The sequence below is a fragment of the Scyliorhinus torazame genome, chromosome 11, assembly GCF_047496885.1.
Source record: "Scyliorhinus torazame isolate Kashiwa2021f chromosome 11, sScyTor2.1, whole genome shotgun sequence".
Taxonomy (NCBI): Eukaryota; Metazoa; Chordata; class Chondrichthyes; order Carcharhiniformes; family Scyliorhinidae; genus Scyliorhinus; species Scyliorhinus torazame.
In genome coordinates, this window is record NC_092717.1 from 107,627,583 (window position 1) to 107,640,003 (window position 12,421).

General features: G+C 45.6%; 1 protein-coding gene across 10 annotated transcripts in view; it reads left to right on the forward strand.

The window, feature by feature from the left end:
- Positions 1–12,421, forward strand: part of ncoa2 (nuclear receptor coactivator 2) — a 440,942-nt gene that overhangs the window by 339,761 nt on the left and 88,760 nt on the right. For 7 of the 10 annotated variants that reach the window (XM_072467588.1, XM_072467595.1, XM_072467593.1 and 4 more), the window contains one exon: positions 10,558–10,771. In XM_072467588.1, coding sequence (XP_072323689.1) covers positions 10,558–10,771 — 214 coding nt within the window. The remainder of the gene's footprint in view (positions 1–10,557; positions 10,772–12,421) is intronic. The other 3 variants (XM_072467592.1, XM_072467597.1, XM_072467594.1) reach the window with 2 other exon arrangements.

Sequence of the window (12,421 nt, forward strand, 5' to 3'; positions counted from 1 at the left end):
CTGCCTGCTGCCTCCTAAACAAACATTCTAGATTCATCAAGCCTCGCCAAACTGGCCCAGCAAGTCACAGCCCCTCTCCCCACACCACTCCCAATCACTAGCCTACCCCTTAGTGCTAGCAAGGTGTCCCCTTCACCCAGGGTCCCACCCAGAAGTGACCAGAAAAGTCCAGCAACACCATCCCCCAACCCAGCCTACCTACTCCCTTGTCCAAATCCCAGCATCCTTACCATGCTCTTCTCTCCCTCCAATTATCATTTCAATCCACCCGCTTTACCATCCCCCATGACCCTAGCCTCCAGAAAAAGTCCCCCACTGACCTCCAAGCAAAAAGAAGAGCAAAGACATAGCACCATATATTGCAATATTTACAATCAACCCAACCTAACTTTCGCATACATAATCCCACCAGCCCTCCTCAAGCCAGTCCAAATCCTTTATGCTTTATGAAGGCCTCCGCCTGCTCCGGCGTGTCAAAGTAGTGATCCTTCATGTCCATCGTAACTCTCAGTCTCGCTGGATACACCACCCAAGCTGCAAACTCTTGTTGTACAGTACCGCCTTCGCCTTATTAAAGGCTGCCCGTCAACACTTCGAGAGAACCTCTCTGCAAAATACTCGGTCTCAGGCTCTCCTGCCAAACCCACCACTCTCCAGGTCCCTCAATCTGTTCTCCAGATCTACAGCTTTAGCCTTTAGGCCCTTATTGCTGACTGCCATGAGCAGCATTTCAACTTCCAACGAGTCACGGTGACCTTCATGCTTCAACAAGGCCTCCTCAACGGCCTTCTGCGTCGTGCCTTGCTCCTTCACAGTTTTGCCCATCTTGCCCAGCAGTTCTCATATCAGGGCCCAGCGCCGCCTCAGTGGTGGCTTTTAATGACTCTTTAATCCCCTTTCCTATCTGCTCAAATTGCCTATCTATCTGCCTTCCAAACTTCTTCAATTCCTACGCCATCGCCCCCGTCAGCGTCAGCCGCCTCCGCCATCTTTCCTCCCCAGATTTCTTTGTTTCTTTCCCGTGGCCTTTTTCACCGAGACTTTTGACATTCCTCTGTCGGCTAGCCATACCAACCTGCTGGTTTGGAAAACAAAACCTCCGAAAAACCATGCAAAAGGGATCAAAATACAAGAACCCTGGCAGGAGCCACCATTCGTGAGACTTGCTCTTACATGTCGTCACCGGAGGCCCAACTTCCCTTCCTGAGTTTGTGTCCACTATCCCTGCTGTTGTTTTCCTTGGCAATTGAACCTCTGGCCATAGCGTTGAGGTATCTACGATGTGGAGGGGAATAGAGGGGAGGTATGGGGTGGGGCACGGAGCTTAGGGTATTATTGTATGCGGATGATTTGTTGTTGTATGTGACCGACCATCTCACCAGTGCAGAGGAGATGATAAACTGCTAGGGAGGTTTTGCTCCTTCTTGAGGTACACATTGAACTTGGGCAAATGCGAATGCTTTCTGGTGAATCTCCTAGGCAGGGGAGCAAACCTGGGGAGGTTGTCCTTTCGCCTGGGTAGGTACAGCTTCCATTATGTGGGAATCCGGGTGGCCCCCGATCGATCCTCACTCCATCAATTGAATTTTGGGGACCTGGCAAGCTGGGAAAACCTTCCGCTCAGCTTGGCGGGTAGGGTTCTGTCGGTAAAAATGAATATCCTCCGGATGGCGCGGTGGTTAGCATTGCTGCCTCACTGCGCCAAAGGCCCGGATTTGATCCTGGCCCTGGGTCACTCTACGTGTAGAGTTTGCACATTTTTCCCATGTCTGCCTGGGTCCCACCCCCACAACCCAAAGACGTGCAGGCGAGGTAGATTGGCTACGCTAAATTGCCCCTTAATTGGAAAATAAATAATTGGGTACTCTAAACTTTTTTTAAATGGATATCCTCCCATGAAGGCCCAAAGTACCTTTGCCACCCCAAAAGACCTCACAGCCGTAGGACTCGAATTAAGGGACACCTACCAACAACCCACTAACCATAACATATCTCCCATTCGGATCCGTCAAAATCAGCCACCGAAAAAGCTACCTTATTAATCAAATTCGCTACCCTCAGTCCCTCCTGTCAAATCCCAAATGAAACACTTGCCCAACGACCCCTTCTGCAACCTTAACTAATCTTTTAAAATAAATTTAGAGTAACCAATTCTTTTTTTTTTCCAATTAAGGAGCAATTTAGCATGGCCAATTCATGATGCTGTCACATCTGTTTGGGTTGGGGGGCGAGACCCAGGCAGACATGGGGAGAATGTGCAAATTCCACATGGACAGTGACTCGGGCCGGGACTGAACCCAGGTCCTTGGCGCCGTGAGGCAGCAATGCTAACCACTGCATCACTGTGCTGTCCCACCATAACTGATATTTAACCTGCAAATGGGTCTCCTGCAACAGCACCACATCAGCCTTCAAACACCTACGATGCGCAAACACCCTAGATCTCTCCGGTCCGTTCAACTCCCTCTCGTTCCATGTGACGAGCCAGATGTGGGGTTGTCTACCCACACTCGTACCCCCCCCCCCCCCCCCCCCCCCCCCCAACCAGGATCAGCCATCTCCCACTCTGTGAAGCAGTCCAGCAACCTCTCCAGGAGAGCCGATATAAGACCCACCCAAGATGGCTGCCAAATCCCCCAACACGATGAAGCAAAGAACAGTCCCCAGCCGCTGTTAGAAAACGAAACCCCTGGGGCGGCACGGTGGTGCAGTGGTTAGCATTGCTGCCTCACATCGCCGAGGATCTGATCTCAATCCCGGCCCCAGGTCACTGTCTGTGTGGAGTTTGCACATTCTCCCAGTGTTTGTGTGGGTCTCACCTCCACAACCCAAAGATGTGCAGGCAAGGTGGATTGGCCACGCTAAGTTGCCCCTTAATAGGAAAAAAAAAACATTGGGTACTCTAAATTTATTTAATAAAACAAAGCTCATACTTAAAAGCCGCCTCACCATATGATCTGCAGCTAACCCCATCCCTTTGCTCCTGTTAACAATCTTAGCTAGCGTGGTGGCCTCCACACAGAACCCCATTCATCAAAATTCTCCAATACCAACCAGCCCCCGCCCAAAACCCACTTTATTATCTCCAAAGGAGAGACAGGAAAAAAACGCAGTAAGAAACATGAACAATAGTCAACCCCCATCTCTCCAACCCCAAGAATAAAGTTCCCGATTAAGAAAAAATCCAAAACTGCACAATAAACACCCCATGAATACCAGAAATCACCTGTCCACCTCCATAGAAGCATCACCCAGCCAAATCAAAAGAAAAAAAAACCCCAGTCCATTTCTCTCCACGAACGCTTCAGTCTCCTCTGGAGTCCGAAAGTAATAGTCTGTTTTCGTAAGTCACATGGAGACGCAAGGGGTAAACCACAGCAAACCAAACTTACTGCAATACAATGCAGCCTTGGCCTGATTAAATGCTGCACGTCTCTTGCCCAGCTCCGCTCCAACATCTTCATAAATTCTCACCACATGGCCCTCCCATCTGCAATCACGATAGTCCTTTGCCCACCGTAAAACTCTTTCTTTGTCCTGAAAGCTGTGGAAGTGCATGATGATTGCACGCTGTGGTTCACCTGTACATGGCTTCCGCCTCAACAACCTGTGGACACGATCCAACTTGGGAGAGGTTGCTGTTTCCCTCTCCCTCACCATCTTCCAAAACAAGTACGACATGAACCTGGTTGTGCTCGGGGCCCTCCAGACCCTCCGGCAACCCAACCACCCTCAAATTCTGTCTACGAGACCGATTTTCCAAGTCATCCACCATGGCCCTTAATAATTTGTTACCGGCCGCCAACCGTGCCATCTCCCCATCTAAGACAGTGATCTGATCACTCGGCCTAAATAGAGCTACCCCCCACCTCCTTCAGCTCCACACCCTGCATCTTCACCACCTCGTCCACCAAGGCCGCTCGAATCGAGGATATCGCCACCTCGATCGCTTTCTCATGGTCCCCTCAGACCTCCCAACGTAATTTCTTTAGTTGCGCTCCACCGCTAAGATCTCAACAGTTGGTGGAGTGGACCCTGATACTGCAGCAACCTCCGTCATTTTGTTTTCCAGACAGGACGCTCGAAGTTCCCAAATTTGACGCTTATCTTTTCTTTTTCTTTTTAAAAAAAATAAATTTAGTGTACCCAAAATATTTTTTCCAATTAAGGGGCAATTTAGCATAGCCAATCCACCTAGCTTGCACATCTTTGGCTTGTGGGGGCGAAACCCACACAGACATGTGGAGAATGTGCAAACTCCACACGGACAGTGACCCAGAGCCGGGATCGAACCTGTGACCTCAGCGGCGTGAGGCTGCAGGGCTAACCCACTGCGCCACCGTGCTGCCCCATCTTTTCTTTTTCTGCTGCCTGATCCGATGTCTATCGGGCATCCCCTTGATGTGGGATACTTAACCCATCAATAAAAACAAACTTGAGCCCAAATTCCCTACAAGAATCAGGCGAAAAGGGCTCAAATAAAGTTCTCTGGCAGAAGCCACCTCATGTGCGTCTTCTCTCCTTGTCGCCACCGGAAACATTATGTAGTGCTTTTAACGTAATAAAATGTCTAAAATTATTTCACGGGTGTGTTAGAAAACTAACTTTCATGCCGAATCACATGAGATATTAGGACAGATGACTAAAAGCTTGGGCAGAGAAGAAAGTTTTATGGGGCGTATTAAAGGAAGAAAGAGAGGCAGAGATGTGAAGAATTTTAGGGAGGGAATTCCAGAACTTGAGGCCTTGGCAGATGAAAGCACCATCACCAGTGATGGAATAATTAAAATTGGGATGTTCCAGAAGCCAGATTTAGCAGAGTATTCTAGGGCTGGAGGATATTACAGAGCTAGGTATAAAGATTTCATGCAGCATTTTAATACCATGTTTGTATATAAAAAAAAGACAAAATTGTACTCTTTACATGATAATGTATCTATCTACAGTTGCTTATAATGTTCCTATTTACTATATAGTTATGGACAAGGCAAACAACAAAACCCCTTCCCATCTCAAATCAGAATCCTATTGGTGTATGGATCCCAAGTAGCCTCTGGTGGCCATCTTCATATGTCAATTGGGTGGTGCGCGTTGCTCGTTCAACAAAGGGTGTTTGTCGAGCTCAACTTCGCTAAGCACAATCCTTGTACATACTTTCCAACAACGTCAGCTGGCTAGCGCTCGGAAGTGGGAAGTTTGAGGGCAGCACGGTGGCGCAGTGGTTAGCATTGTTGCCTCACGGCGCTGAGGTCCCAGGTACGATCCCGGCTCTGGGTCACTGTCCGTGTGGAGGTTGCACATTCTCCCCTTGTTTGCGTGGGTTTCATCCATACAACCCAAAGATGTGCAGGGTAGGTGGATTGGCCATGCTAAATTGCCCCTCATTGGAAAAAGTGAATTGGGCACTCTGAATTTAATTTTAAAATTTTCAAAGTAGTGGAAGTTTGGTCACTTTTCCTCTCTTCGCTCTCGGTACTTCAGTATGAAATAAACTTTAGATTATAGATATATTCCTAACTCCTTGCTAGGCAAATCTTTTTCCTTCTAACTTTTGAGAGAACTTTCTTAACTCATCTGTCTCTTCACTGCCACGTGCCATTATCCTTCATACTTCCTCCTGTTATCTCTTGTTTCAAATACATTTTAGCCAGTTCCCAGGCTGTGGCAGCAAGCATTTTCCCAACCCCCTCTCTAACGCAGCAGCTCTCCTCCCAATGCCCACCTTTATTGCCACTAGTATTCCAGTACTGCCAAACCCAAGATCACACTCTCACAGAGCCACACCTTGGATTCCTCCCCTTCTACTCCTCACATATCAAGGGCTGCCTACCTAATGCTGTTGATACCTCCAGTCATATGGCCCTAAGTTCTGGAATTTCCTCCCTCAACCCCTTTACCTCAAACTTTTAACATCCTTCTTAAAACCTCTCTTTTTTTTAATATAAATTTAGAGTACCCAATTCTGTTTTCTCCAATTAAGGGGCAAATTAGCGTGGCCAATCCACTTATCCTGCACATCTTTTTGGGTTGTGGGGATGAGACCCACAGACACTGGGAGAATGTGCAAACTCCACACGGAGAGTGACCCGGGGCCAGGATCGAAACCGGTTCCTCGGCACCATGAAGCAGTGCTAACCACTGCACCACCGTGCTGCACTAAAACCTCTCTCTTTAACTAAGCCTTCTGACCACCTATCGGAATATATTGTTCTTTGGGTTAGTGTCAATATTTTGTCTTAATACCCCTATGAAGGTGCTTTGGGATGATTTACCATGTTAAAGACCTCTATCATGTCAGTTGTTGTATTGCACTGTTTATAGCCAGAAATTAAAATGCGAAAGCCCACTATTATTCCGAGACCCTATTTCATTCCCCTCTATGCTAATTTTTGTATTCCATTAATTTTAGTCTTTTATCTCCAGTAATTCTACAAACTACAATGAAAACGAGGTAAAGCTACAGTGTTAAATCTCCTAGAATCATAGAAATGATACAGCACAGGAGGCCATTCAGTCCATCTTGCCCATGCCAACCCAAAGACACCGAGGTGCCCTTTCTAATCCCATCTTCCGACACATGGGTCATAGCCCTGCAGCTTACAGCACTTAAGGTGAAGATCCAGGTACTAGAGTTTAGGGTCTCTACCTCCACCACCAACTTGGGCAGCAAATTCCAGACACCCACCGCCTGCAGAAAAAAGTTTTTCCTCATTCCCTAGCTGACAAATCCTATTCAGAGAGTTTGTTTTTAAAACCAAAATTTTGTTAAAAACAAAACCACGCAGATTTGATAGAATTTTCTCTAAAGCCAAGCATTGCAAGTGTTTTTTGTTATGATAATATCATTAATAATATCACATTGCACAAATGTATACATTAGTCACATATCAGATTTGGACCTAGCTTTGCTTTTTCACATCACATTTTATAGTGCATGATACTTCTGGTAATAGACTTCTGCATGACAAGCCAGAGATCTGGTACAGCCCACATAATGAGTAGTCTCTACTGCTGATGATGCTGGCCTACATACAGGGAGCTGAAAGCAACCATTAGCTTCATAATATGCTTTGAAATTTAATTTCAAGAATGTTGAGGTATGTTCACTGTCTGGCATTGTTTCAATCTGGTTGGAAATGTGTCAGTAGGATATTCCACACTCCATTCACTGCTATTTGGTATTGTGTCAAACAATTGAAATAACACATCAAATAGGTCAGTATGTAATACTGTTCCATTGTGGATAGTATTTTCTTTGCCATTTTTATGCAGGAGCTACCCTGCAATTAAATGTCTAGAAACTCCAGATTAATTTGTCCTTAATATGGAAACAGTAATTTTTTGATGCAAATTGACTTTTTCTTCAAGATTTCTGGGTTCTTAGGGCGGCATGTGGCGCAGTGGTTAGCACTGGGACTGCGGCGCTGAGGACCCAGGTTCGAATCCCGGCTCTGGGTCACTGTCCGTGTGGAGTTTGCACATTCTCCCCGTGTCTGCGTGGGTTTCACCCCCATAACCCAAAGATGTGCAGGTTAAGTGGATTGGCCACACTAAATTGCCCCTTAATTGGAAAAAAATAAATAATTGGGTACTCTGAATTTAAAAATTAAAAAAAGATTTCCGGGTTCTTTTGCCATAACTGTGGGTTGTCATCTATTTTGATGGTCTTTGGCTGATTTAGCTTGTAGGGCTGATTTAGCTCGTAGGGAGTAGATTTTGCCGCTTCCTTTGGTGAGTCCTCCAATTCCAGTGTATCTGATATGATAGTTGAACCTGAATCCTGCCTGTACATAACTAGTTGCACTGTCCTTGGTACTGCCCAATCACAGGTTAACCTATTCATATCTGGCCTGTGTGGCTTAGTTGTGTGCTGAGTTTACCAGGCTGCGTTACAAAGCGATCAAGTAGTGAGTCTTGCCGCAGTCCTTTTCTGTGAAGGAAAGGTAAACATAAGATTTTGGGGGGATCTTGTTGATTTTACTAAGTATTGAACATTTTAATTTACTGTGGGGGAGTGTAGCAAATTAATAGGAAGGATGAGGTTAATTAAAAATGCGAACTGTTTGAAGTGATCTCTGCAACAGGAAACTAATTTATTGCACTGGAGAATCTTTCTGCTGATTGTTTATCCTTAAATGCACACATTTGTCCTTCACTGTAACATGAATCACATCAGAAGAGATGGCCATTTTAGGGATAATGAACAATGGGAAAATAAGTGAACTAGTAATCTCTGAGAACACACCATTCTGACCTGGCCCTTTCCCCATCCACAACATCCACTCTTTTCCAGTTCATTGTTTCCCAGGAAAGGGCTGAACCTCTGTGTATCTGTTGAGCAGCTACACTAAATAATTCAATAACTTTCAAAGAAGGAGTCCTTGATTGGTGCCTTAAACCATGCAATATGAACGTACAAATTACGAGCAGTTGTATGTCCCTCGGCCCCTCAAGCCTTCTCTGTTACTCAATAAGTTTGTGGCTGATCTGATTGTGTCTTCAACTCCACATCCACCTACCCCAGATAATCTTTGTCTCTCTTGATAGTCAAGAATCTAACTACCTCTGCCTTAAAAATATTCATTGACTCTGCCCCCACTGCTCGCCGAAGAGAGTTACCAAGATTAATGACCCTCAGAGAAAATAATTCTTCTCATCTCCATCTTAAATGGGCAGCCCCTTATATTTAAACCATGTCCCCTAGTTCTCAACTTTCCCACAAGAGGGAACATAATTTCAGCACCTACCCAGTCAGATGCCCTTATATTTCAATAAAATCACCTCTCATTCTTCTATACTCTAATGGATAACGGCCCAGCCTGTCCAAGCTCTCCTTGTAGGACAACGCACAGCTCCACAGTCCTCAGTTTGACTGTATATATCTATATATATATATATTTTTTTAATGTTACTATTGTAAAGTCCACCAACTGTCTGGCAGTGAGCTTGTGATGGTTGTGTAATATTGGGTTTCTCTCTTTTTTATTGCTCTCAGCCTATGAACCCATCTAAATGGCTGTCTCTAATTTGTGCCTTGCACTGTCAACCATCTAATGTCCTGTCTCAAAATGTTTGTTTGAAATATGGAAGTATAATATATGCAACCAATTGAGGTTCACTAAGTTGTAGGGTATCTAAGTGATAGTTGTTTGTCCTTTTCGTAAGTCTAGGAGTTGTGCCTTCCAGTATTTTTTAAATTATTTTTCAAATTAAGGGGCAATTTAGCGTGGCCAATCCACTTACCCTGACATCTTTGGGTTGTGAGGGTGAGACCCACGCAGACACGGAGAAAATGGACAAACTCCACACAGACAGTGACCCGGGGCCAAGATCGAACCCTGGTCCTCGGCGCCATGAGCCACCATGCCACCCCTACCTTCCAGTATTAGAAATTCAATATATAATATTTCATCAAACCCTCAGCATTTTGAAACAGATAAAACTGTGAATCTAAGCAAAATAATTGTAGTCAAAATTCACTGCGACCAACTTGTAATGTATTAGCAATTTGGATTACCTGATGGTGAATTGAAAAGAACAAATCCAGTCAAGATATTGTATTAAGTTATGAGAAATTAATATTTATGATGTGTGAACCTCAAGAATTGATTACTCGGGGCAGCATGTTGGCCCAGTGGGTTAGCCCTGCTGCCTCACGGCGCCGAGGTCCCAGGTTCGATCCCGTGTGGAGTTTGCACTTCTCCCCGTGTTTGTGTGGGTTTCACCCCCACAACCCAAAGATGTGCAGGGTGGATGGATTGGCCACGCTAAATTGCCCCTTAATTGGAAAAAAATGAAATGGATAATCTAAATTTAGAAAAGAGTAAAAAAGAATGGATTACTCTGTCATTTACTCAGTTATTTTTAACTGAATTCCAAGAGAATACCGAATTGCAACCATTTGAAATATCATATTTACTTTTATATTATTCCTGAAATATAGATAGCCTTAAAGTAAGGTGAGTTTTGCATAGTTGTTGTACTCCATGTGCTTCTGAATTGTTTTCCTAGGAATTCCCAATATTATCCCATCTCCAGGTACATTCACTACAAGCGTTACACTCCTGGTTTAGGTTGGTATGCATTTTGTTTAGATTGAAGTTCACGGACAGTTGCTGGATGATATTTGTTCTGCTGATTTGATGGGTAATTATACCTAAAAAAGCATCATTAATCTCCGCATCCTTGCAGCTGATGCTGAGTTAGTTGATCTTGGGCAGTAACTTGCTTGATTTTCTTGAAGAGAAATAAAGTTGTTCTTTCCTGAGTTTGTGGATGTGCCTGGACATTGGCTGATGAGGGGGATCAGGGTTGACTGAAGTGCCCTTCATTGTCATAACCACCCGATTATCACATGTATTGAAGGTGTCAAAGAAAGTTAAGCCCAGGAAAAGTCCATACCTTCAGGAGAGAACTGAAGTTGGAGAGGAGGGAGTGGAGGTGACACGGGGAATTTTTAAAAAAATAGGCCATGGTACTTAATTAGTTTCTGCGCAAATCCACTGATTGGGCTTGAACACAAAATTGATGGGTGGTAATTGGCCTTGTTGTTGACAGCAGATCAGCAGTGACTTGGATAACTTAGAAGAAATTCTTGATGACCTGCAGAACAGTCAGTTACAACAGCTTTTCCCAGACACGAAGACGGCACCTGCCAGCGGACCAGTTGACAAACAGACCATCTTCCAAGACCTTCTCCAAATTGGCAATGAAAGTGTCTCTGCGTCAACTCTTGGAACTCAAAACCCATTGCCCGGGATGTTACAAAACAGTAAGTTGCATATTTTTCACCTCTAGAACGTTAATGCCATTGCATTATTTTAGAAGTTATTACTCCTTTCTTTAGCATTTGGATGTTTAACACGTAGAGTCTATGGTTAGTAGACTATTGTAAAATGGAAAGCTGATCTCGCACACCCAGAGTGATAAGTGATGGCACATTTTCAACTTTCTGCTTTGCACCCCATTTTAATCTGTATTTTTCAACCAATATCAAGATGGGGATTACTTTAGTCTAGAAACATGTGTCTATGGAGATGAAGAATGGATCTTGTTGAGATTGGGTACCACTGTACCCCAGCATTCCCCAGCTGACTGCTTCTGCTTCCTGTTCAGCCAGCTGTTACTTTTATCTGAAGTGACTTTTAATATTCATATAGGGTTGATTTGATAAAGATGCAAAATATGAAAATTTGTAATGTTTCATATTTTTATGCATTGCAAGAAAAATGGGGTGGGAGTCTCTGATCCTGAGGCTAAGTGTTGACGCTGTCGTAAATGCCGTCGCGTTTCCCGACGGCGTCAACATGGCCTCAGGAGCAGTGAATCTGACCCCTACAGGGGGGCAGCACGGCACTGGAGCGACCCACGCCGCTCCAGCTGCCGATCCCGGCATCAGATTGGCGCCGTGGGTCTGCGCATGCGCGGTGGTTCCGTTCACCGCGCCGGCCCCGACGCAACATGGCGTAGGGCTACTGGGCCCGGCGCGGAACAAAAGAGGCCCCCAGCCCGAGAGGCCAGCCCGCCGATCGGTAGGCCCCGATTGCGGGCCAGGCCACAGCGGAGGCACCCCCCCGGGGTCAGGCCCCCCCAACCAGGCCGCCCCCGGATCCATTCATGCTGTGGTCCCACCGGGTAAGACCAGGCGCCGGCGGGACTCGGGCTTTTTGTACGGCCGCTCGGCCCATCCTGGGCCGAGAACCGCCATTGGGGGGGGGGGTGCGGTGCGTAGAGCGGCCGGCGCCAATGGTGCCGATTCTCTGCTCTCCGGAGAATCACGTCCTGGCATCGGAGCAGCGTGGCGAGATTCGCACGCCCGCCCCCCCCCCCCCCCCCCCCCCCCGAGGTTTCTCCGATCCGGTGCGGGCTCGGAGAACCCCGCCCACGGTATCCAATCTCTAAACACCTGAATGTATTTTGGTTTGTAGCGAGACAATTAATGGTCTAAACTGTGCAGTAGTCTGCAGCAGCTGCCAGTATTGTTCCATCATAGCAACAAGAGGGTTCAGCTTCTTTCTCTCCTCCTTCCTGTGGAGTAATGTTTAATAATCAGGAGTTCATCTGGAAGCCTGCCTGGGAAATGGTGAAAATTGTTCATTTACAGGATACTCTGTTTGAAAGTCTGCAATTTGTCAGAGAATGGGTAACACAGAACGGGAATTCCGCTTCTACTGATACAACGTTTTAAGCTGCATTTTTTTTATTGCCCTTTTAAACTATGCAGCAATGTAATGTGTTTAGTGCAAAGGTTATTTTGTAAATAGAAAGAGCACCGCCTGGTGGTCTGAGTAAAAGCTGCAGTAATTTTGAATTTTATTTTGTACCTGCCATTTAATCTTTTTTTTTTTAAAAAGCTTTACTACCTTCATATTTCAGTCCACAGCTTTAATACAGTGTGACCAGATTGGCTAAAGGAGCTGAT